This window comes from Oculina patagonica, chromosome 2, assembly GCF_052425735.1.
Source record: "Oculina patagonica isolate OP01 chromosome 2, crgOcupat, whole genome shotgun sequence".
In the NCBI taxonomy this organism is placed as follows: domain Eukaryota; kingdom Metazoa; phylum Cnidaria; class Anthozoa; order Scleractinia; family Oculinidae; genus Oculina; species Oculina patagonica.
Genome location: NC_135759.1, coordinates 28,959,204 through 28,985,441, shown reverse-complemented (window position 1 = coordinate 28,985,441; position 26,238 = coordinate 28,959,204). Strand labels below are relative to the sequence as shown.

Sequence of the window (26,238 nt, the reverse complement as noted above, 5' to 3'; positions counted from 1 at the left end):
AAAAAGAAATATCAGTATGAAAATGCAGCATTGTTAGAATGATTACATTTTATGAGGAAAGGTCTCACGTTGCGGCTTTTTTCACAAGTTTTGTCTTTGCCAAAGCGTTTAAATGATCGTATGAGATACCTCGTCTTCATCTTGACATTTACCACTTCGGTTTAATGCCACAGTTCCTTTTAACGGATTGAATTGCTCAAACACAGGAAGCCAAATGAAGTTTTGTTTTATGATCTCAGATAAAATCTTGCTGATGAGTATATGTATAACGAGGGTGTCACGCGAGAAATTTCCCTTTAGTCATAAAATTAATGCCTTCATGTGCACGGGATTAAAACTTCGATCTGAGTAACATCAAATTAAATACCCGACTAATGGAAAAACAAACAAACAAGCCAAACAAAAATGGGACTTTTGCTATGGGCTCCCCTCTGAATTTTTAAAAGTTAAATGCAGCTGAAAGGGTTGGCTGGTAACCACATTCCTTTAGCTGATTTTTGACAAACGATACGAATTCACTGGCAACTGGTATAATAGGTCCTATAGGCGTGCAAAGGGGAAAGACGGCAAAGGAAAGAGTCGTGACTATCGACTGTTACAAAAGGGAAAGAATGGGCATCTTCAAGAACTGCTCATGGAGACAAGCTTTTTTTATAACTTTAAGAAGTACGTTAGGAATTAATGGGATTGTGTTTATAGGTAAAAGCCATTTTACCAATTTCAACAGTAGCACAACTATCCGCTAAATTATCACTTATAAAGTAATCTCGTTCACATACACAACGCCATTTAAATCACTGGTCTTTAATTGTCTTCTGTAAAAACTAAACCGGCCTATTTATTTAGCCTTAGATGGGCTAAGACATATACGTTCGACGCATAAAGTCAGGTAACTAAATTCAAACAGTGCCTTCCCCCTTCACCCCCTCCCGGGCTTAATTGTCTCAGCGGTTTGACATACAAGCGAGGCGAAAGGGTCATTTTGCACAATTTTAACTGATGTGTTGACCATTTCGCCTTGTTCGCATACCTTTTTAACAAAGGAATACATTGTGGCAGGCCCAACTGTAATGACAGCTTTTAAAAATTGATTAATAAAATTGTAATTTAAATGACCGCACATGAAACAGAAATGATGGCACGGTTTCAATACATTATTATAATTACAACGCTATTAGGGCACCACTGACATTTCAGGCAAATAATTTCCGCTTTATAAATACAGTAAAATGGTTAAATTGATAAATAGTTAAGTGGTACACTTTTATGGCCTTAAAAATGATCAAACTCTCTTAGCTCATAGTTATGGTTTCACTGCAAAGTTTTAAACATTTTGTGACTTCAATTCTTCGTTTTATAAAAATTACAGCAGGGGAAAATGTGTTAATTTGTTTTTTGAACAATAGCATTGAAAATGTGCCTATGAATTTGAGGGGATATTCAGTGCGAAAACGGACGATCGTGACACTTAATTTTTTTTTTACTTGAAAACGAGTTTTTCCTTGAAAATTTTGCTCCAAATATGAAACTGATGGAGAATTTAAGCAAGCACCCCTAGGTTGTGTTTACTTTATAGTTATAAGTTTCCAAGAGTCTTCGCTTCTTCCACTCTCCGGATGTGATTGGTGGATATTTGTTTGACCCATCCACGCATTCAATGAGCGTCTCGTGGTCTGGATCTACAAAAAGAACCAACGAGCGACGAGGAAGCGTATGCTTGAGTTCAACCTCTGGGATCAGCACACGATGGACCTGGAATGGGTAGTTTGGGTTTTGAAGTTAAATGAAAAATAAAGAAACTGTATCCGCCCGAGTTCCTTGTTCAAATTTTAAAGACAAACAATGGGATACCTCCTTAATGTACAAATTATTGTACCAACTGTCAACATGGAGAGTTAAACTATTTCTGGTCGAGACTGAAGCGGCTTTAAAATGGGGGAAATGATAGATAATGTAACTTATATAATGGCACATAATGATCACTAAGGTCACAATGTAATTTAATATTGAACAAAGTGATTAGTTTCTAACGCAATTGTTGTTCTAACGTCGGAAACAAAAATGGAAGGTGCAAAGAAGCGCTAAAGCACCAGCCAAACGGTAACGCAAATGGACACAAGTAGTCGCAAGTTCAACTTGCCTACAGACTTGCGTTGGGTGGCCAAACGGACACGCAGGTTTAGTCGCAAGTGCATGCAAGTTTGCAAAAAGTCATTCAAAACGCTACGAGGTGCAATTCAGTATTTTAAGTAAACTGCAAAAAATGCGTTGACTCGCGATGGGTGGCCAAACGGTGAAAAAATAGCGTTAGCTTAAGTGCAAATTTGATCTCGATCAAAGTGAGCGCAAGTCACCGCGAGTGTACGTAAGTAAACGCAAGTACACGCAAGTCCTGGACAAAGGGAGACGCAAGTGGACGCAAGTTTTCAACTTGCGTCTATTTGCATTGCCGTTTGGTCAGGGCTAAAGCCTCGTAACGTCTTAATTGCGTTTAAGTTGATATGCTAAGAAATTTTAAATTGAATACCGTGGACTTGAGTTTATCTGCTGTCCATCTTTGCATCAAGTCAGCAATATTCACCAGTACTGTTCCTTTCATTGGTGTAGCTGGAATGAACTTCCCATCAACGTTTCTTACCTGAATGAAGACATTGAAAAAATGATCGAGAATAAATCCTGCAGTAACAGGAATACCAAATATTTTTTTACACGCGATTGGTCTGGGGACGTCAAGTGATGTACCCAAAAGAGTATCTGTTGGTATCCCCCAGGTTATTTTATAATTCGCGTTTCACGTTTACATGTTGAGTTTTCAATCATCTCAACAAAATTGTTAGAGTGAATAGAATTGAATACTTAAAACAAACTAGCAATACGCGTACTTTAAATTGCCGTTTTTAAACGACTCGCACAAGGGGTCTCCGGAATGTGCAAAAACTTTTAAAGGAAAATAATGACAACGGCCTTCGATAGTTTAGTTTTTCTTTTGAGCGAAATAATGTTCATACACTGCATCAATATGGCACGTACATGTAGCAGGCACGTTCCCACTATAACTACACCACTATTGAGCGGTTTTCACTTGACTGTTGAAAGTAATTCACGTTTGTTTTGGTTTTGCATTACTATGCTCTGTGATTGAAAACTCGTGCCACTTTTTCAGCCAACCAAAAGTGAAATCAAAACTAATTGTGACTTGCTCGCGTTGGTTTTTCCGCGCATCAAAACGACTACATGTATTAAATTCGAGTTTTGAATTTGACTGGGTCACTGGATTGTCAGTGATGTTTGTGACTGGCCAGAGTGATTACCTTGGTTTTGGTTCTACGACACTCAATTGAAAAGAGAGTTAACTACAAATGATTGGATTAACTTCAAACAAAATAAAAAAAAATGGGTGTGATTATTCCTGATTGTATTGAAATTTCAAAGGGCTGGTTTTTGTGGAGGGAGGAAAACTGGAGAACCTGGAGAAAAAGTCCCTTGCAAGAACATCATACTCAACCAACAAAACTGTACATTAGGTCTGAAAAGCCCTGATTGGGAGACTTAATAAAGTTTTACTTTTACTAAAACTAAGTTTACCGCCATCAGTAGAGAACTTCTGATACCCTATAACTTAAGCAAACTGTTACATGTAGCTTCATTATACGTTTACCTCTAAGCCCCCTATGTCGTCTTGAAACAACACTGAAATAGCACCATAGTCTGTATGTTCTCCACACCTGATCTGCCCAGCCTTCACTTCACTCAGATCTGGTATCTTGGGATAAAAGTTGTATCTCATTTGGACCCCACCTTCAGATGTACCCACCTTGTTAAAGAAACGAGTGAATGTGTTGGGCTCCTAAAGAGGACAAACGGGAACTATATTAGTGCAAAATCAAATGACAGCATAACTGCTTTCTACACTGTTTCTACATGTATTACGTTCTTTGTTGTTGCAGTTGGCAAGGTTTTCATTTGTTTTTCATGTGGTTTTACTGTTGAGCTTTAACTGGTCAGACACATAACCCTAGCTGCAAAGTTCTCTTTCATATTTGATGCACATCATTTTTAATGAGTTTTGATTGGTTTACAGGCCATGGTTTATGAGGTACAATATTAACTTTGTGGAATACCTACTGGAAATATGGTAGGTGTACGCCTCAGCAAGAACAGCCGGGAAGCTCAAATATTGCAACCATCTCATATCCAGTGCACATTCCATGAGCGTGTGTTGGATATGGATATCCAACAATTGAGTGAAATAATTGTTTTATTCAAAACACCTAAAGAATTGCAATATTTGAGCTCCCCGCCTGTTGTCGTTGATGCTTACCTTATTATAGCAAATTAACACTTGTGTTAATTAAGGAATTTGAAATTAACGCGACTTAAATTAACGCGAATTGAAGGAAAAATTACTTCCCAATAAAGGAAATTAACGCGAAAGAGGGGGTAACATTTCAAAAAGAAGGAAATTAACACGACGTACACAACAGGAACAAGTTTATTTCAACACTTGTAGGCGTATAATCTTAAACGAAAACAATGTTCGTGGTACTTTAACCACTTTGAGCGTTCTTCACAGTATCAATGATAATGGCAGATAAAATTATGCTTTTTCCTTGGAGTCAAGAACATCTGGACTGTAACGAAAAATTGGGGCCAAAATCATGGAAATTAACGTCATGAAAATTAACGCTCCACTTAATTAACGGCGCCGAAATTAACATTAACAAAAATTAACATGGCTTAAATTAACGCGAAAGTTTGAAATTCGCGTTAATTTCATACCTAGCATTTTTGTGGTCAATGGTATAGGAGCTCATATACCATTGCCTGTTAACCAATCAAAATTCAGGAATTGCAATATACCATTGCTAGTTTATAATAATTGTTAATTATAACATTTTTTATATATTAAACTTATGCCTACAGTATATTAAGTAATGAAAGCTAAATCCTTTAAGTATTGTGTATAGGTTCAAAGATAAGGTAAGATGTCACTCATGCAAGCTCACCATTTCAAGACCAATTGCCATGGCAGTGAGCACCCTTAATGCAAGATCCTTTATTGACTGGTAAAAGGAGCTCACAGTGCTCTTAAAATTTGGTAATTCTGTATCAGGCCAGCTCTGTAAGAGAAGGTCAAATTGATCAGAAGTAAACCACACATTAGTTTTCAGTGCACAGCCCTAATTAACATAATATTTTTAATGGACCCTAGTAAAGAAACTAAAACATTGTAACATGATGTTGCATGTATTTGCATGATTTTACACTACCCTATACAAGGCTAGACACTGAATATCCCTACCCTATTCCAAACTTGCTTTTAAGAACTGCATCAATTCTAGTGTTTTAAATGGAAAGCCATCTGTCAAAAGTGTTGCCACATTTGATTTTATTTCCCGTTAGGAAAGCCTCTTTTACAGTCTAAAATCCTATTTCTACTCTGGACATAATTCTTCATGCCAATGATCAGTTTCCTGGCAAATAATATCCTATTCTAGAGCAAAACTCTCTGATTTCTATACCCTATCCCAAACTAAACTGCTTCAAAACCATACCCTTCACAGTGGCACATACCTATATAACTCATACGGGGGAGTACCCCTCCCCCCCCCCCAAAAAAAAAAAAAGAAAAGGCTTTCTTCTCTCAAAGTGCCTCTCTCCACTAAGAAATGCTGTACCAGTGAGTTGTGCTGGACTCTGGATTGGGCAGTCTGAGATCCAGCCCTGCCAAATCACTGCCTTGTATTCTTGGGCAAGACACTTTACTCTCACAGTGCCTCTCTCAACCCAGGTGGGTACAGGTGAATTTAACAATGGGTGTTACCCTGTGATGGACCAGCATTCCATCCAGGTGGGAGCAGAAATACGCCTACTCAGTTCATGCTACAAAAAAAACAGGATAAGCTCTGGCCTGATGGGCCACAAGGCTCAAACACAGACTTTGTTCTTTTTGCCTACTGTCCTACTGTACAAGCACCAGCATTGAGCCGTCAGATTGCTCGAATATAATGATCAATAGCTGTTACTGCAGTTGAGCCTGCAATAATAATTTTATACCCCCGGTATGTTTTTTGGTTAAGAAGATATGCAAATGTAGCAAAAGCATCAACACATCAGACAACACAATGCGGAATGACACTTCGCAACATTTGCATGTCAAACTGCTGAGCACTGCAATGACAGCTTTTGAGGTCCGAATAGAATTTAAGTTTTTAACACAAAAGTTTGAATTACAATTGAAAACAGATGCTGAATGTCAAACTCACAAGATTTTCATCATCAAAAGATTCAACATCAAAAGATTCTTTTAAGTCTCCTGGTCTGTCTGGGCTTAATCTGTAAAAGAAAAAAGATCTCAAAAATGCCTTTCCACAAAACAATATTAATATTTCTACTAAAAGGTTAAAGTGTTCGTTATGTCAGCTTTCAAGCACTAGTCATCTTGAACTAGTCATCTTGAGGAAAAACAACTACATTTCCTTTTTAGCAAACTTACTGATAACTTAGTACATAACAACTATTTTTAGTGAAAATTTAAATAAGATTTCTCAGTTAAAAGCATAACTTATACCACTGCACAACTGGCAGATTGACTGAACCGATTTTTTATTTTAACCATTTCAATCAACCCAGCTACTATCAGTGTTTTGACCATCCTCGGATACCCAGGGGCAGTTAGTCGGGGCGACGGGCAGCTCATCGGGCGAAAGTTTACAACAAGCTCGGAAGAGCCCCTGGGCACTTTCTTTTACCGAACCAGTTCTAGAAGCGTTTCAATCCTTTCTTTCTGATTGGCCAGAAGACGTCAGAGTCGCTCTGCTGGTCTCCTCGCTGATTGGCCAGAAAAACTGATTTTCTGGTGAGCTACCCCTCGCCCCGACTAACTGCCCCTGGGTCTCTTAGGATGTGTTTTGACATAACCTCTAGCCCAGTGAGCCTTAGGCTTGTAGGTTGGGTTAAAAAAATTTCACATTTTAGTTGGCAACTATTAAAAGTAGTCAAGAAAATTTGACACATTGATAATTTATTTCAGCTACCTTTGGTAAAACATGCAATGAACAGACACTTCAAATTATTTATTTGAAATTTTTACCTACCGGTAATTTTCTTTCTTTTTTTTTCAAAGAAAGCTTGGGTGCCACCTGAGGGCAGCCACCCGCTTTAACTGTTATTTAAAAGCCCTGGAAATATATACATCATATTCACCATAAAAATCTGACAAACCTTTCTGCTTCTACTGCATCCCAACCATTTTGAGGTGTTACATTTCGAGATGCTATCTTTTTCTTGGCATACTTGGCTTTCACTTCAGGTCTTAAGTTAAAAAACTGGTCAAATGTTTTGAATACTGAGTCCACCTGGAAAAAGTTAATGGTAAAAAGAAAGTAGGTCAATCACTGTACGTCAGTACAATTATGAGTCGGCTTCTTTATAAATGACATTAATATGCCTATAATTAAAATGTTATTAGTAAATTATGATTATTGAAAATATGAAATAACTATTGTTATGTATTATATATACCACTTTTGTAATTCTCATTCTATTCACGCCTGCCCTTCGTGTATGAAGGATTACATGGCAGAATTTGTCTGCATACTGTATTTCCTTCCTGCTCCTGGATTAATAATTATTGTCCCCCCTCAAATAATTGCCCCATTTGAATAATTGCCCCCTGGCCCAACCCCACCTGATGCCATCTTGACAAGTAGGCAAAGCGGGTAGAAATTACAGAGTTTGTAAGGGAATCCGAAGGCAAATATCTTTTACAAAAATAGAATTCTGGACAACTTATGAATTGTAAATTTAAAGATACTAGGCAAAAGTTTTTATTTGCAGAGTTTGAAGGATGTAGCTGGGCTAGAAGGCGTTCAGTTACATTTTTAATTTCCCATACATTTGTCTATAATTTTTCTGCTAATTGACGCAGTTTGTGGGAAAAATAATTTTATAGACAAATGTATAGGAAATTAAAAATGTAACTGAATGCTTAATAGCCGAGCTACATCCTTCAAACTCGGCGAATAACAACTTTTGCCTGGTATCTTAAATTTACAATTCATAAGTTGTCCAGAATTCAAGTTTTGAAAAAGATATTTGCCGTCGGATTCCCATACAAACACTGTAATTTCTACCTGCTTTGCCTACTCGTCAAGATGGCGTCGAAAACCGATATAAGGCCTATTGTCATTATTCAGCCATTAAATGGGATAATAAATAAAATAAAATAAAATAGAGATAAAATAAAAATAAAATTAAAAAAAATAAAGCATTTAAAGTATTACGGTACGACTTTCAGCAGCCGATTTTTAAAATAACTTTCAGAGCAAATATAATAATGACCCGGGTTGTTATTGAAGGTAATGAAGTCCGTAATTTTAATAAGTAGGTATGAGGCTATACGAAAATCTTTCCAGGAACTTTGCATGGAGGATGAACTGAACTAGGAAAAGCGATACAGATTTGCGTAACGATTAGTGCAATTGTAAATAGCTCGGGTGTTTATAGATAATCTCCTTTAAAGCTATATTTATTTGGATCGTCACCTTTCTTGGTGTTAGTCTGCAGTGTTCAGTCTGTATTTTACACCTGCAATCTGTAGTCTGATTACATGTAGTCTGCATAATTTCTGACAGGCAAGCACTTTTGGGAACTTACCATTTCTTGTGGAATCCCATGATTCTTGAGATATACAAATCCAATGGTACTAAAAGCTGTGTGAAGTTGATCGGCAACAATCTTGACAGCTTCTCCGTTTTCGTTCCCCGTATTTTCCACGGTCATGGCGCTGAAGTCGACTATTGGAATTTCGGATCCTGTAGCCGCCATTTTGATTTTAGTAGGTACAGGAGCCTGGATCCCAGAAAGGACCAAGAATTTCTACAGGGGACCCCACAAGTTGGTAAAGAAGTTACGTTACGTTATGCGTGACGCGTGACGCGTGATCTGTTTATTTTTAGGACCACGGTTCAGGATTCTCTGAAAACGTTCGTGAAAAACAAAAATAAACTACGCACTTTTTAATCGAATATGGTAGTGAACCAAAATTGACAAATGACACTAGGAAGCTAAAGTGTAAAATGATCTTAAGGAGCACGCGTTTCCTCGGCCTGATTTATGCAGTTTTGGATTTGCCTCACTGAGAGACCAAGTCTAGTAATTGTAAGCAATAGTATTTCCTCGCAAAGTAATAGCTGACTTCATCGGAAGCAGTAACTTTTGCGGGAAAGGCTTAGCTAAAAATAACTTAACTTGTGAAAACGCCGTTGCACAAATATATTGAAGTCCACTAGGGCTTTCCACAAGTTGCTCGGCAACTTTTTGGCAACTTTTCATGTTTCGAGCAACTTTTTCCCCTTCGAGCAACTTTTTTCCTTTCGAGCAACTTGTTGCATTTTGAGCAATTTCCAGACCGAAGATTTCCGAAGATTATCCGAGTGTTGTTCAAAGGCAATACGAACGTTTCCGAAGATTTACGAAGTTTTTTTTTTGTTATGAAATTTAGCGATATAAAATCACGACGTTTCGACCTCTCCGAGGTCATTTTCAAGTGCGAATAAAAATATAAAATTAGCATAAATATATTAAAATAGTAAAATAGGCAAAATTGTCACGAACGCTGAAAAGCGATAAAATATGTAAAAATAAGTGACAAAATATTAATGAAGTTAAAAAAGGGTTAAAAAAAACTTAAAAATACAGAAACAATAAGAGTAATTAAAAAGAAAAACCGACCTAAACAAATAGTTTTGCGCGGATGGAATCGCATTGTTTGTTCAGAGTTGGTTTCAGTTCTTTGATAAAAAGCATTTCATAAATAAGGCAGTCAAACTTGCTCTGACACTTCTTCAAAATTCTAAAAAACTGCGCAATGTCATCTGGGGCCATATCGTGTTGTTCCTTTAGGTGAGTACCAATGGCCGATCCCTTATGTTCTTCAATCCGTTGGTGAAGATGTCGGCACGTGTATCCGACATACCCTGCATCACACAGGTTACACTGAAAATTATACACAACGCATTGTTGATTCACAAGGGGTGGCTTGTCTTCCCTCACTTTGATTTCATCCTTGATTTTCCGACTCGTGTACACGGGGCTGATGTCTACCTTGATCTTCCGGCTGAGGTCTCCAAGTTGTCTGCGGACCGAATTTGCAGATTTCTGGTCTTTGAAAGGCAGCACGATTCTGATTGGGTCTTGCTTCTCAAGATCGTTTTGTTGGGTAGGTGCACCCTCGGACACTTTAGACTCAATAAATTGACGGATGGTTGACTGTACAAGTTCGTCTGGGTAGCGCAGACGGGAAAAGGTCACTTTGAGGCGTTCACACTCTTGATGAAACAATTTCCACGAAGAAGAGAGCTTGAATGCACGGTTGAGCATGGTGTTCAATAGTGATCGTTTATATCTTACATCCACATGGCTATGATAGTGTAACAATAGCCCGGTGTCCGTAGGCTTTCGGTACACCTTCGTGTCTAAATGGCATCCATTCCTGATGATATCCATTCCCAAGAAGGGGAGTCTGCCATTTTCTTCAAGCTCCATTGTGAAGTTGATAGAAGGATGACTGTTGTTTAACGTAATTAAGAACTCAGAGGCTGTTTCTACATCAGGCATTGCGCTAAGCGTATCATCGACATAGCGTTTGTAGAAGGCAGGCATCTCGTTTCTGGTTTCTAATTGTTTCTCGATGTTGCACATGAATGTGTTAGCCATGAGAGGTCCCAGTGGCGAACCCATAGCAACACCGTCCACCTGTTCGAAAAGGCTTCCTTCGAACTGGAAAAGCTGATTTTTCGTCGCAACTCGTAACAACTCAATCAGATCCGACTTCGTGATGTTAAGATTGTGTTCTTTGTTAAACCAGTCGTTTTCAAAGGCTCTTTCTGCGATGTTTTCAATGGTTTCATCTACAGGTACGTTGGTGAAAAGTGAAGATACGTCATATGACACTAAGATGTCATGGTCGTTGATTTCCATCCCATGGAGTTCATTGGCGAATTGGAAAATGTCACTGACGGTGTGGTCGTTGACGGACAAGGGTTTCAACTTTTCATCCAGCCACTTTGCAAGCTTGTAATTGTATGTTCCAGTAGCCGACAGTATCGGACGCATGGCTAGCTTCTTCTTGTGGGTTTTTGGCAAACCATAAAGATGGGCAAGTCTCGAGCCTTTCTGGATTACTGAATCAGCAATAGCTTTGGGCAAGATTCTTTGTACCACCGAGGATAACTCTTTCTCTTTCTGAAGCAACGGATGGAAATGCTTCGGAGGTCTTCCTCGTGTTCTTGGTCTCTCAAGGCCTACAGGCGTGAACTTTGTCTCGTCATTAATGGATGACTCCTTCAACAGACGCACATAGTCAGTTTTGTCCATCACGACTACTCCTGAGCCCTTATCAGGCTTGGTAACAACGATGTCATCTCTCTTCTTAAGCTGGCCTATTGCTCGCAGCATTGCTTTAGGTGGTGCTGGACCTTTGCGTTCGCTGTAATTAAGGGCAATCGATCGTAATGTTGCCGCTGCTAATTCTTTATCGTCGCTGCTAAGCTTCGGTTCTAGTTTCCAATATGCCTTTTCAAAGGTTGCTAGGATTTCTCTCGGTGATATTCGTTGTGGGAGAGAAAAGTTAAGCCCTCGACACAATACCAGCTTTTGGAAAAACGAGAGCCTATACGAGGATATGTTCTTGATGTGCTCATCGATGTTCGTATCGGCGGCCAGAAGTCTTGAGATCTTTTTGGTATGACCACTCATTAGGTGTTGGTATTGCTCGTTGCGAAGGGTTACGATCGTTTTCAGAATGCAGATGAAGCGAAGCGGCGAGCATTCTTCCTTGATTTCCTGGTAAACATCACTGATTTCCTTCTTCAACTCCGCAGTTTGTTTGGTTTTCTGGCGAAGCTCTTCAGCAATAACATTCCGCTCAAAATCAGTGGAAGATCTATTCCATTTTTCAGATTTGGTCTTGTCGACTCTTGCGAATGTCGGTGTCAGATCAAAGTTTTGACAAAGCTTTAAGAATTCAACTGCGGTCTCACAGTTGACTTGTTTTGTGCTACACTGCTCAAGTCTCCTGAACAAGTGAAGCTGATTATCGCGTTTCAAAATCCTGATAAGTAATTTCTTGGATATAGATTTTGTTATGAAATTTAGCGATATAAAATCACGACGTTTCGACCTCTCCGAGGTCATTTTCAAGTGCGAATAAAAATATAAAATTAGCATAAATATATTAAAATAGTAAAATAGGCAAAATTGTCACGAACGCTGAAAAGCGATAAAATATGTAAAAATAAGTGACAAAATATTAATGAAGTTAAAAAAGGGTTAAAAAAAACTTAAAAATACAGAAACAATAAGAGTAATTAAAAAGAAAAACCGACCTAAACAAATAGTTTTGCGCGGATGGAATCGCATTGTTTGTTCAGAGTTGGTTTCAGTTCTTTGATAAAAAGCATTTCATAAATAAGGCAGTCAAACTTGCTCTGACACTTCTTCAAAATTCTAAAAAACTGCGCAATGTCATCTGGGGCCATATCGTGTTGTTCCTTTAGGTGAGTACCAATGGCCGATCCCTTATGTTCTTCAATCCGTTGGTGAAGATGTCGGCACGTGTATCCGACATACCCTGCATCACACAGGTTACACTGAAAATTATACACAACGCATTGTTGATTCACAAGGGGTGGCTTGTCTTCCCTCACTTTGATTTCATCCTTGATTTTCCGACTCGTGTACACGGGGCTGATGTCTACCTTGATCTTCCGGCTGAGGTCTCCAAGTTGTCTGCGGACCGAATTTGCAGATTTCTGGTCTTTGAAAGGCAGCACGATTCTGATTGGGTCTTGCTTCTCAAGATCGTTTTGTTGGGTAGGTGCACCCTCGGACACTTTAGACTCAATAAATTGACGGATGGTTGACTGTACAAGTTCGTCTGGGTAGCGCAGACGGGAAAAGGTCACTTTGAGGCGTTCACACTCTTGATGAAACAATTTCCACGAAGAAGAGAGCTTGAATGCACGGTTGAGCATGGTGTTCAATAGTGATCGTTTATATCTTACATCCACATGGCTATGATAGTGTAACAATAGCCCGGTGTCCGTAGGCTTTCGGTACACCTTCGTGTCTAAATGGCATCCATTCCTGATGATATCCATTCCCAAGAAGGGGAGTCTGCCATTTTCTTCAAGCTCCATTGTGAAGTTGATAGAAGGATGACTGTTGTTTAACGTAATTAAGAACTCAGAGGCTGTTTCTACATCAGGCATTGCGCTAAGCGTATCATCGACATAGCGTTTGTAGAAGGCAGGCATCTCGTTTCTGGTTTCTAATTGTTTCTCGATGTTGCACATGAATGTGTTAGCCATGAGAGGTCCCAGTGGCGAACCCATAGCAACACCGTCCACCTGTTCGAAAAGGCTTCCTTCGAACTGGAAAAGCTGATTTTTCGTCGCAACTCGTAACAACTCAATCAGATCCGACTTCGTGATGTTAAGATTGTGTTCTTTGTTAAACCAGTCGTTTTCAAAGGCTCTTTCTGCGATGTTTTCAATGGTTTCATCTACAGGTACGTTGGTGAAAAGTGAAGATACGTCATATGACACTAAGATGTCATGGTCGTTGATTTCCATCCCATGGAGTTCATTGGCGAATTGGAAAATGTCACTGACGGTGTGGTCGTTGACGGACAAGGGTTTCAACTTTTCATCCAGCCACTTTGCAAGCTTGTAATTGTATGTTCCAGTAGCCGACAGTATCGGACGCATGGCTAGCTTCTTCTTGTGGGTTTTTGGCAAACCATAAAGATGGGCAAGTCTCGAGCCTTTCTGGATTACTGAATCAGCAATAGCTTTGGGCAAGATTCTTTGTACCACCGAGGATAACTCTTTCTCTTTCTGAAGCAACGGATGGAAATGCTTCGGAGGTCTTCCTCGTGTTCTTGGTCTCTCAAGGCCTACAGGCGTGAACTTTGTCTCGTCATTAATGGATGACTCCTTCAACAGACGCACATAGTCAGTTTTGTCCATCACGACTACTCCTGAGCCCTTATCAGGCTTGGTAACAACGATGTCATCTCTCTTCTTAAGCTGGCCTATTGCTCGCAGCATTGCTTTAGGTGGTGCTGGACCTTTGCGTTCGCTGTAATTAAGGGCAATCGATCGTAATGTTGCCGCTGCTAATTCTTTATCGTCGCTGCTAAGCTTCGGTTCTAGTTTCCAATATGCCTTTTCAAAGGTTGCTAGGATTTCTCTCGGTGATATTCGTTGTGGGAGAGAAAAGTTAAGCCCTCGACACAATACCAGCTTTTGGAAAAACGAGAGCCTATACGAGGATATGTTCTTGATGTGCTCATCGATGTTCGTATCGGCGGCCAGAAGTCTTGAGATCTTTTTGGTATGACCACTCATTAGGTGTTGGTATTGCTCGTTGCGAAGGGTTACGATCGTTTTCAGAATGCAGATGAAGCGAAGCGGCGAGCATTCTTCCTTGATTTCCTGGTAAACATCACTGATTTCCTTCTTCAACTCCGCAGTTTGTTTGGTTTTCTGGCGAAGCTCTTCAGCAATAACATTCCGCTCAAAATCAGTGGAAGATCTATTCCATTTTTCAGATTTGGTCTTGTCGACTCTTGCGAATGTCGGTGTCAGATCAAAGTTTTGACAAAGCTTTAAGAATTCAACTGCGGTCTCACAGTTGACTTGTTTTGTGCTACACTGCTCAAGTCTCCTGAACAAGTGAAGCTGATTATCGCGTTTCAAAATCCTGATAAGTAATTTCTTGGATATAGATTTTGTTATGAAGATTGCCGAAGATTTTCGAGGAACATCTGAAGACGTTTCAACTTTCGGCTCATTTTGCATTAAAACATTACAAAACTCGTCATCAAACATAACGTCATCGATATCTCACGATTTTTCTCAGTTAAAGAAATCCTTGTTATTTAACAAATTTTACCCACAATGGCTTAGAACTCTTATCCTTAAAGGGAAATAAGCATGTATTTAGAGAAATTCTCTTGATTAGAAACAGCGTTTTGGATTTTTTGGAGCAACTTTCGAGCAACTTTTATTATCAGAAGCAACTTTTTGGGATTTTTGGAGCAACTTTTGAGCAACTTTTTGAGAAATAACAAGCAACTTTTTGGGAAATCTCGAGCAACTTGTGGAAAGCCCTAAAGTCCACGCTCAATGGGCCCCTTGATGCCACGCAATTCATTGGCTAAAGCGCATTTTCTTCAATAATGTAGATTAGATACGTAATTCGTGAAATGATCTAAAATATATCTGCGATGCGTAATTTGAAGGGAAACAGGCTCGCGATTCGTGATTAAACCCCCCTCCCCCCACCCCCCCCCCCGTCCTCCTTTCAGTACCCTTTTCCCAGAATCCCCAGAAGCTAAGGTCACTTTCAGGAACCAACTTCGTCATGCAACCTTATCATGATGCAAAATGTATGTCAGAATTGAAATAGAATAATCACGATGAAAATAGCAACGTTGCCAATTTTGAGACCACTGATGTCTAGGTAAGGTAATGAACGTCGGTTAGAAGGGCCTGAAGGGGTAAAATGAGAACTGGGATTTGGGTCACTGGGACTAAGAATCACAAACAAATAAACAATAGGACTGGGGCTGGGATTTGGAAAATCGGGAAAACAATAGAATGGAAAATGGGATTTAGGAAAAATATCCGACTGAGATATGAGATTCCCCCCCCCCCCCCCTCCCTTCCCTGGCGAAATGCTTTGCCATCCGATCTTATCCCGCCCTTTAGGACGAGGTTGCTCGGGTTGCCCGAGGCACGGCCGGAGGCCGGAGGCTGACCTTTGGCCGGTAAACAGGTCAGGGATCTGAGGACGAGAACATAATCACTTTCTAAAGAAAAACACGCACAAGGTCGAGAGGAACAGGAACAGTTGGGGAACAGGCAGTACGTGACCATGTTTTAACATTGTAAAACAAATATTACCCAAATCAAGCGCCAACAAGACTTTTAAAGAACACCAGGTAAGGGGCAGGTTTCAAAGTTTTGGGGGATTGTGGCGACCATGGTGTGAGGACGTGTATCAAACCGCTCCCGCAAAAGTTTGAGTTAATTAAAGTTTATTTTAATGGCCGGTAGTATAGCTTTAGCTGCTAAAGGAAAAACCAGAGTAAGTGTAAGCTCGGACAGTGATATTTCCTCACCAGAAGGAAAAAAAACTTTGCATGAACTGCCCAATGTCTGACTCTATCAGCGAGTCCGCCACGGTAATAAACATGGAGAAAATAACAACCCAACTAGAAGATATTCTAAGCAGGCTCGACAGCGTCGAAACGAAGTTAGGGAAGCTAGGTTTATTTGAACGCCTGGAAAATATTGAAGCAGTGGTGAGCAAGAACTGTACCGAATTAAACCATGTGAACGAGAAAACCAAAGTGATCAAGAATAATGTTGAAGAGATTGAAAAGAGGATAGGGTTTGCGAACTCCCGGCTGATAGAAGGTTTAAAAGAGAAAGACGTCGAAAATGCACGCAGAATCAAGGAGCTGGAAGACAAGCTTCTTTACCAGGAGGTCTATAGCAGAAGAGAAATATACGCTTCTTTGGAATCCCTGAAGCGACGCAGGGCCACGAAGACACTGCAGAGGTGTTGTGTAAATTCTTCAGGGACGAGCTAAACATTCCTGATCCCAGTATAGCAAAATCGAATTCCAAAGAGTCCATAGGCTAGGGAAAAAATGCATGGCCAATCACGACCGATCATCACCCGTTTTCTAAGGTTCCAAGAACGGAGAGGTTATTTTAAGGAGCGTAAGAGAGTTGGCAGAAGCGGCAGACACACATGGTTAAAGTCTTCGCGTACTTCCCAGACGAGGTCAGCTATAAAAGAAAGATCCAGTGGCCTAGGATGAAAAAGGCGAGGAAGAAGGAAAAACGGCATTTTTTCAGAAAACCCCACAGGGAGCCCAGGCTCACGCTCTGACAACTCGGTCAAAATGGCGGCGTCAAAATTATAAGGATTTGTATGAAACTTTGGAGGAAAAAATTTTATCGTACGAAAATATAATAAACCGCTAGTAAAGCTCACATTTCACATCATATGTTGTCTATGTGACGTTTCTTGACTGTTCTAAAGCATTTAAACCCTATTTAACCGATATTTTTAATTTTAGTTTACTCTTATATTTAGGTAATAGTAAACTAAAATTAAAAATATCGGTTAAATAGGGTTTAAATGCTTTAGAACAGTCAAGAAACGTCACATAGACAACATATGATGTGAAATGTGAGCTTTACTAGCGGTTTATTATATTTTCGTACGATAAAATTTTTTCCTCTAAAGTTTCATACAAATCCTTATAATTTTGACGCCGCCATTTTGAGCGTGAACCTGGGCTCCCTGTGACAGGCCCAGTGGATTTAGCAGAGATACCCAGGAGACTATAGCCTTCCTTTGTGTAAAGGACGTGAACAGAACATTGTTCTGCAGAATATTTAATTGCCGCTTTTTAAAAAAAAAAAAACCTTTCTGGCAGTTGAAAACTTATGGCGCAATCCCGGGTGGTTTCGGCCAGTCGTTGTACAATTATTGCGCAGCAGAGGCACGTTGTGCTATTCAGACACTATTTATACCGTGTCCCCGCTAAGGTAAAATTGAGTAAATTAAAAAAAAGCATAAGATGTTTTGAAAGTATTTTTTGCTAAACTGTAACTGTGATTCCAGTGCGAATATGACAAAAATTCGGAGGTAAAGATAATTTTGAATGAGGTAACACGAAAACGGTTTATAAAAAAATTATAAGGAGAATGTTTTAGGGACTATAGGATGAGCGCCTTCACAATCACGGTTCGCAAGAAACTTTTATCAAAGTCCGCAAGTCACGGCCCAGCCGTTAGTTGTTGTTGTTTTTCTTTTTGCCCGTCGCATTTCAGCGCAAAATAGAACGCTTTCTTTTTAATTGACAAGAAAATGATCGTCTTAAATAGAGTGAATTCGTATAACCCGTTTTTCATATGCTAATATTCTGTGTAATATTCTAATGAGCTGTACAGGAAAACTGAAAATTACGGACAAATCGTCAAGCTTTTATCAACATGTAAAAACCGAAACAGATAACAGGAATCAATATTCGTCATGCCTTGATTAGTTTTGCGATTTAAGATAAACATTTTATATTCAAAATCGCGTTAAGGGAAACAAAAATTAAACTTGACTGTAATACAATTCTGCGTGCGCAATTCATTTTGGGGAGCTCTAATAACAAACCACGATGGCAAACAGCTTTTGTTTCGCAAACAAAAGGTTAATGAGCAGGAAAATAGCTGTGCACGTTTTCTTGGCAAATTTGTTTGCCGTCTTCTGAAAAACAACAACGAGAAAATATTAAATTCTGTGTGTTTTGAACCAACGTCCGTTTTATTTCGCTATAGGTTTATAGCAAAGGGAGTTGAACATGTTGAAATTGTTCAAAGAAGGAAAAAGCACTTCTTGGTTATTTTCTGTAAAACAGTTAAACTGATTTCTTTGAGGTTTTCTGACCATTCGTGTATTGTTTTATTGTACTCAAACATTGGAATATTTTGCGGCTCATTAGCATTTAAAAAACGGGTTACACGAATTCACTCTAATGAAAACAAAGGCTAGTGCTTGTTCCTTTGTAATCAAAACTGGTATCCTGGGTAATTCTACTTAATCCACTAATAGAAGATGATTATGCGAAACATCTCTAATAGCTCCAAGGCAGCACTGAAGATACCAAATATCTGCTGCCACTTACTTAAAGCTTGTTATATTCAGTGTTAGTGTGTAATTTTTTTTGTCTTGTGTTAAATGTGTCAGAAACTCGCAAAAAGGGGACCAAAGGCAGATAATAAATTCATTTTCTTTTCACTTTTTCACCTTCTTTCGCATTTTCGCGCAGTCTTCCAATCCCATCTCAATGTAAGTGTTTTAACCATTGTTCTCATTCGAGAAAGAATATGGTGACTTTAAACTGCTTTTCACTGAATGTTCGAGGGATTTGGTCTCCAAAGAAAAGAAAGGCTCTTTTTATGTGGTTAAATGAACGCAAATATGACTTTGTATTTCTACAAGAAACATATAGCACGGTGGAAGTTGAAGACATCTGGAAAACGCAATGACAAGGTAAGCTCTTTTTTTACGTGCTACTAATTTATCGAAGCTGTGGAGTAATGGCCATAGTAAGGAGTGATTTTTAGATTTCAAATTAAATTCTGTCAATGCGGATAATGAAGGGCGCTACTTAACAAGAGAAGCTTAAGTACAAAGCTCAGCCTTCCTGCTTGTAAATATTTATGCACCTAACAAGGTGCAAGAGCAATGTGATTTTTTGGAAATGTTACCATTGAAAATCTTGTCGCTGATAAAGAGCTCAAAATTTTTATAAATAAATTTAAAAAATACCTTTATTTAAACACGGTGGGATTAAAGCTATAAGCTTGTGGGGCCGTGTATTACCGATCGAATTGGCTTTTGGAAGTGTTGGTTTTTGTGGAAGAAGGAAAACCGGAGAACCCGGAGAAAAACCCTTGTAGCAAGGACGAGATCCAACAACACGCTCGACCCACATATGACGCCGAGTCCGTAAATCGAACCCGGGCCACATTGATGGTAGCCTGAATTTCAGACATCCCTCTGTGCTCGCCTGCTTGCCAGAAGGGACTCCCTTCTGGCAAGCAGGCGAGCACAGCAGAGGGATGTCTGAAATTCAGGCTACATTGATGGGAGGTGAGCGCTCTCCCGGACGTGACTTCAATGTTGCTCTCCACTCCGATCTTGACTGCTCTGCTGGCAACCCGTCTAAAAAAGAATCCACCAAAAATACTGCGATTTATATGCTTAGATTTCGATTCAGCAGACATATGGAGAATAAGAAACCCTGAAACTCAACGATCTACCTGGAAGCAAAAATCGTCCGCTTATTCAAAGAAGAAGACATTGAAAGAACTTGTATTATCTCCGCGATAAATTCTGATCATTCGGCAATTGTGCTCGATTTTAATACTGAATATAACTGAAGGATAAGTAAGCAAAAACACGGCGCTTCTTTTTGGAAATTTAACACCAGCCTTGCGGAGGATGACAACTTTATCACATTTATAAATGAGAGTATGCCAATTTGGTTGGGTGAGTTCAACACAATTACCGATAAAAGGCTTTTGTGGGACTTAATTATATATACAGACCTTGCCTCTGAAGAGTCTCTGAAGATAACGAGCTTATTACAAAACGTAAGATATAATTAAGGGAATTACAGTAAATATCTCTCCGTTAGACGTATTTAAACTTTTTTTGTGTAATTGATGCCCTTCCAGCAGGATGGCGTATGTATCACCGCTAAATGTAATAACAACGCTAAATGTAATACCAACCGCAACGGCCTTAATTTAAAGTTAAAGCTTTGAGAGCATTTATAAACTTCAAAAGCAAAAAGAAAGATGAACCAACATTAGAAGGTCTATGTTTAAGTACGTATAACTTTGTAAAAGAGAGAAAAAGAGTTTAAATCACATTTACATTCACATTCGGATTATTCACCTTTTCATGACTTGAGCGTTCGTCACGGTATTGACATTATCAGTAACTTAAGTTTATTTATCTTACTTACTTCACGCACCTACAGTAACCGTCCATCTTTGCCGAATGGACGAACCAAGTCTATACGGAGGGATTAGTTCAGGCTCACAGGTACACCGCAAATAACTTATTACTCACAGGTAAGTCTGCAATATTTATTGACAAATAATAAATTCACAGGCCAAGTACTCTTCGTCGATATGAATACAAATTAAAAATAGACAAGAAAGTTGTATGCGACTACATGTGAGGCTTTAACTACTCAAACAGCAAACGCTAATCATAGTAATTATCATGTTCCCGATTCTCGAGTTTAGTTCCCAGGTCATTTTCCCGCTCAGTTTTCATTTCATCAGCAACGGCCTGGTCATTCTGGTGGTTTAGGTCGTTCTGTCGGTATTGGTGATACTGGCGGCTTCCCGGCGAGCCCAAGCTTCACTAAATTGAAAAAAAAAATACCAGCAGAATTTTTGTATTAAGATATTAAAATGTAACTACATTTTGTATTAAGTTATAGACACATACATGAACCTACAATACACCTTTTACGCAGGTAGGATTTGACATTTGACAGCATTTGACTCTGACTCGTTTTTGTCAACTGCTCATAGTATTTTTCGGGACATTTTTCCGTCGCAAAGATTTTTTCATTTGGATTGTCACTCCCCCCCCCCCCCCCCCCCCCCACACACACACAGTAATTTCTAATGGTTCAGTCGCTCTATTAAACAGCTCTCTCTTTTAAAAGTAGATTGGAAAAAGAGGAACGCAACTGACTTTGTGTTGCAGCTTTACGATTTACATATATACCGTATTCGGTTTTTGTAATCCCCCCCCCCCCCCCCCCCATTTACTTGAAAAGAAATTTGGCTGGGGGGCTCAACAGGAGGTTCTGCATGGGAGTGCTAAAATCTAATTAAAAACTCATTAATAATTCATAAAGAAAATACAAAAGAAATTAATGTTTAATGAGTGTCTTTATATCTGATAAAGACACGGCTAAACTTTACGTCCAATTTTCTACGCCAAATTAACCCCAAATCTAAATATTAGTGCAAGAATGAGTTGATCTACACCAGAAGATTTTTAAGCCGTTCAATAAATTCGCAGTTCGTGTTTCATCAAGTCTAAAACACTCGGCTTTGACTCGTGTTTTAAACTTGATAAAACACTGCTGCTCATTTATTAAACATTACATAATTAGTAAAATATTCGGCGTTTTCTCGCCTATCGGTTAAACTTTAGCCCATTTTCCATTTATCAGTAAATTTTGTAGGGCTAAGGTTTAAAAACGCGTCATTTCTCAGCTGACAGGTTGAATCTTTGACTTATTTGACTTATTGTCAGATATCTCTGCTACTATCTATAAGCTTATCGGTATCGTCCCCTCACTGGCTCCAAAGTCCCTCTTTGACACATGCAAACGTGATACAAACCTTTCATGCAGGAAAGCAGCAACGAGGCACATCACAAGAAAAATGACTGCTACACGTCCCATGTCAGAAACGTTTCCTGTAAAATAAAGAAACATATTTTAAGAAAGTTACCGTGTAGAAGCGTGAGCGGTCATGATTGGGCTAAATGAAACCTGGTAAACGACCAAACAGCAAAACAAACAAACCCTGGCGGTGCAGGCTAGCGGAAACTGTAGTTCAAATTTATATTACGAATTAAATGCAAACGAAACAGAACAATTTTTGCAGGACCTGCAATTTGTGTGTGCATGGAGGTTTTGCCGTAGTTCATAGTCAATAATTTGTGATTCTTTGTTTACAACATATGCCTCATTAGCATTACTGATAAAAATCATCAATTCTGAATATGGAAAGTACATGGTACGATTAACTTTCGCTACAAATTTGAGCCGGATGTATTAAATACTTTTTCCGTGACGCAGTTTTAAAAAAATGATAGTTAACATGGAGAATGTTCAAGACATAAGCATATTAAAAGAAAAACCCTTCGAGTTCAGAGTTGTGTACAACCGGTCAATATCGTTTTTTTTTTTCTCTAAAATGCCACTACCATATCGTCCGTACGACATCTGGTCAAAACAAAACAGGGTCAGCAATGGAAAAATCGCAAACATCTACTTTCCTTTATAAAATCAAGCGTGATAAGTAGCAAGAATTTACAGTTAAAACTTAAAATAAAGATTATCGTTCTCAATGCTCAAACAACAACTCTACAATCTAACTTGAAGCAGAAGAGTGTTACCCATTAATTCTAGCTCAACCTACTTCCATATCCTTATTGTTTAGTTGTTTTCCAGGTTTGAACATTACTGTTCAAACCGAATTCAAAAGACTACTTGAGTACTAGTACTAATCCGGGAACGTAAAGGTCAAGGCTTCGAGGAAAATTGCTGATCACTGATATCAACTGGTATTGTTTGAAAAATATCGCCAAGTACAATTGACCCAAACAACTTAAAGGTAGACAGTAAGTAATTCCAGGAAGGAAACCTAGCTTGACCAATTTTTTGTCAGGAAGGTCAAGAACCAATTAGCTTTAGTACACAAACAAGTTTTTGCGGTAACAATCGTTGATAATGTCCGATGATTAGTTGCCTAGAAACAATTCCGCTAGTGACAAATATTGTGAAATGTCCTTGTTGTACAGCAAGGTTGTACCAGTAGTGAATCTTGGTGTTATCATCCTTCTAGTTTTGCTTTATCGTCGCAATTTACCGGTAAGCGATTTTCGGTGACATCTATCTTTTCTGTGTAAAAGACTGAATTGCTTCTCTTTTCATATACAAAGGGATAAATGAATCGTAAAACCGTTCAACTCGTACGGACATTTTTTCAATCAATTGATTTCGCTCTTCTTTCTGAATAATGGAAAGTGACAAAAGTCGTGTTAATCTTATAATACAAACGATTTGCCGAAGAACAACAATGGCGGTAGAACAATTCGACAACTCCCAATGCAACCATTTTGATACAATCAGAGCAAAGTTTTGAACAAAAAAGTTAAGTCAAAACATTTGTATTTCAATAAGAACATCCAGCTAATTATTTTTCCTCGAAGATATAGAAGAAGCTGGAAATGGGCTTTATTTTGTTCAAATCTTATACAGATTATCAGATTTCTTGCTTGGACCTTCTGCGCGCGTTTGCAGGTCAAATCGAATGAATGACAATACCATTACCAGCATGGAGCAAATTACGGTATCTTATGAACTTTTATCACGCATGGTTAACTCGGCTCATCGAGGAACGTCAATTGTTATAAAAGGACGTTATTTAAATGGTGAAGGCTTTCCATCATGTTCCGATTTGGCTGGGCAATGTTGCCCAGATTTAATACTTGAAAACGTCATCCATGAATTCGCAAAACTGCTCTTTTCTGAAGAGACTGGCACTCCGGTGTGCATGTTCTTCAAATTAGCAGTGAATTAGTCAGTCTAAATGAGCAATCGTGTTATACATATATTCTCAATGAATACAAAATATTCTCAATGAATACAAAATGGGGATGTTAATTGCATCTTTTCTAAGCACTTAGAAATCCAGTAGTTGACATTTCAAAAAGTAAAATGGCCAGCCTTAAAATTTCATTTAAAGCTACGTAACATGCAACATGCGCTGTTTGGACAGCAGCATGCTGCATATACACTGAGAAAATTTTCCCCAAAATTTCCCGACGTCAGTGGGTCCTTTCCCTGATGCACAAAAGACGTGCTTTCTCCATAATTAAAATGTTATGTGACTCGGTAAAAGAATGTTATATCACTGGTTAAATACCAGAAAAGAACATGGAGCTTTTTATTCGATTCTCGATAAAATGTAGGAGTTAAGATTTGAAAACTTGCGCTCCTTGGCCTGCGAACGGGGTTTCCGCGAGCGGGGCCTCCCGCTCTTCCACTCGCTTCGATTCGCTCGCGTTCGCCGCTCGCTTCACTCGCGGATACCCCTTTCGGGAGCCTGTTCGCAGGCTAGCGCTCCTTTTCTATTGTGCCCGTTCTTCGCTGCAGTTGATTCGGTCCCGGGGATGTTAAATATTCCAATTATTGCTCTGATACACAAGTCTTAAATCAGTTATTCTATCAGTTGCGCCACAAGCCTACGCATTTTTGTAACCTCGACTACTGAAATCAGACTTCATTATATGCGGCGCCTTTTAAATTCCTTTGGTTTGCGTAACACAAATAAGCGATAATAGTCCAAAGCAGCATTTTGCATTCCGTTTGCGCAACTCGCGAGAAATGTCACCGCGAGGTCTGCCTCAAGCTAACATGTAGCTAGCGTGGCCAGTAAGGGGAGTAAGGGCTTAACTGTGCATGGACTAACCTTTCAGGAAATCAGAGCACCTCAACTTGTCGACTTGCTTGTTTGAAAATGAGAGCGTCTGTTTGATAAAAGAGCTTTCAGCTTCGTTTATAAGTTATCCATTTCGGATCATGTGATGTTCTCTAGAGAATTTTTCCTTTATCTATCTAAAAACTATTGTAAAGTTTCTGAATTTGAAAGTAATGCCGTCACAAGGTATGCAAACAAACACTGAAAGCTAAAATGGTGTTTTAGCTTAATATTCTGCTTGAAAAAAAAGCGCCTGCCGAAAGGGAAAAGCAAACTCTCCTTAACTTATTTTAAAATGACAGCGACCTTAGTACAGTTCGAAAACTCCTAATTTTTTTTGTTGTTTTGCAAAGTTTAAGAACAAAGGATTTTGAGTTACTCAATTAACACCGAAAGGCTTTTTTCCCAATCAGCATTTCAAGCGATTTACCTTCGTACCAACCTATTGAATGGCCACTGACGGTATTGTCAGTTAATACTGTATTGAAATAAACCATCAATACATAATAAGCGACCGCCCTATTATGCTTCCGCGGCTACCTTTCAGCCGTCCCAATGGGGATTTGTTTATTGTTGTTACCTCTATTAAGCGGTCACTAAAAATTTAATACACGTAGTTAAGCCTTGTTTTCCCAAGCTATGACAGATAAGACGGAGAAAACCCCTCAAACAGACGCTTATTATCGTCTTGACGTGATTTCATTGCAATTTTCGGGTTTACCTCGGTGTAAGAATCTGTGATATTTTTCTTGTTTTGTTTTCCTGCTCTATATTGTTTTTGACGCTCTTTGTTGTTTTGTTCGTTCTTTGTTTTACGTCAGCGGTTAGTTTTTACAGGTTCTTACACCGAGGTAAACCCCATTTCGGATCATGTGATGTTCTCTAGAGAATTTTTCCTTTATCTATCTAAAAACTATTGTAAAGTTTCTGAATTTGAAAGTAATGCCGTCACAAGGTATGCAAACAAACACTGAAAGCTAAAATGGTGTTTTAGCTTAATATTCTGCTTGAAAAAAAAAAGCGCCTGCCGAAAAGGAAAAGCAAACTCTCCTTAACTTATTTTAAAATGACAGCGACCTTAGTACAGTTCGAAAACTCCTAATTTTTTTTGTTGTTTTGCAAAGTTTAAGAACAAAGGATTTTGAGTTACTCAATTAACACCGAAAGGCTTTTTCTCCCAATCAGCATATCTAGCGATTTACCTTCGTACCAACCTAATGGATGGCCACTGACGGTATTGTCAGTTTAATACTGTATTGAAATAAAACCCTCAATACATAATAAGCGACCGCCCTATTATGCTTCCGCGGCTACCTTTCAGCCATCCCAATGGGGATTTGTGTATTGT

At 39.0% G+C, this 26,238-nt stretch overlaps 3 protein-coding genes and 1 long non-coding RNA gene across 4 annotated transcripts; all 4 read right to left on the bottom strand.

Annotated features, from left to right (window-relative positions):
• Nucleotides 1-788: 788 nt before the first annotated feature.
• Nucleotides 789-8,848, bottom strand: LOC144643970 (uncharacterized). Its single transcript, XM_078503368.1, has 7 exons — nt 8,659-8,848; nt 7,225-7,358; nt 6,267-6,336; nt 5,007-5,120; nt 3,659-3,847; nt 2,528-2,638; nt 789-1,752 (listed from the first exon to the last, which is right to left on the bottom strand). The coding sequence occupies exons 1-7, from the start codon at nt 8,827-8,829 to the stop codon at nt 1,555-1,557; spliced, it is 987 nt and encodes a 328-aa protein (XP_078359494.1). The 5' UTR covers nt 8,830-8,848; the 3' UTR covers nt 789-1,554.
• Nucleotides 8,849-9,510: 662 nt separating this feature from the next.
• On the bottom strand, nt 9,511-11,792 carry LOC144641936 (uncharacterized). Its single transcript, XM_078500950.1, has one exon. It carries the CDS (start codon nt 11,758-11,760, stop codon nt 9,736-9,738), a length of 2,025 nt encoding a protein of 674 aa, XP_078357076.1. The 5' UTR covers nt 11,761-11,792; the 3' UTR covers nt 9,511-9,735.
• A 212-nt stretch (nt 11,793-12,004) lies between these two features.
• LOC144641934 (uncharacterized) lies at nt 12,005-14,446 on the bottom strand. Its single transcript, XM_078500949.1, has one exon. It carries the CDS (start codon nt 14,412-14,414, stop codon nt 12,390-12,392), a length of 2,025 nt encoding a protein of 674 aa, XP_078357075.1. The 5' UTR covers nt 14,415-14,446; the 3' UTR covers nt 12,005-12,389.
• Nucleotides 14,447-20,761: 6,315 nt separating this feature from the next.
• Nucleotides 20,762-24,995, bottom strand: LOC144641933 (uncharacterized). Its single transcript, XR_013568660.1, has 3 exons — nt 24,882-24,995; nt 22,023-22,098; nt 20,762-21,019 (listed from the first exon to the last, which is right to left on the bottom strand). It is a non-coding gene; the product is annotated as an uncharacterized LOC144641933 (long non-coding RNA).
• Between the last annotated feature and the right edge of the window lie 1,243 nt (nt 24,996-26,238).

Excerpts from the sequence above, each read along its gene's own strand:
- LOC144641936 (XM_078500950.1), bottom strand. The coding sequence starts at position 11,760 with ATGAGTGGTCATACCAAAAAGATCTCAAGACTTCTGGCCGCCGATACG.
- LOC144643970 (XM_078503368.1), bottom strand. The coding sequence starts at position 8,829 with ATGGCGGCTACAGGATCCGAAATTCCAATAGTCGACTTCAGCGCCATG. Across the intron at positions 5,121-6,266 it reads CTTTTGATGATGAAAATCTT|AGCTGGCCTGATACAGAATT; the intron begins GTGAGTTTGACA and ends CTTCTCTTACAG. Across the intron at positions 3,848-5,006 it reads TGGCAATTGGTCTTGAAATG|GAGCCCAACACATTCACTCG; the intron begins GTGAGCTTGCAT and ends TGTCCTCTTTAG.
- LOC144641934 (XM_078500949.1), bottom strand. The coding sequence starts at position 14,414 with ATGAGTGGTCATACCAAAAAGATCTCAAGACTTCTGGCCGCCGATACG.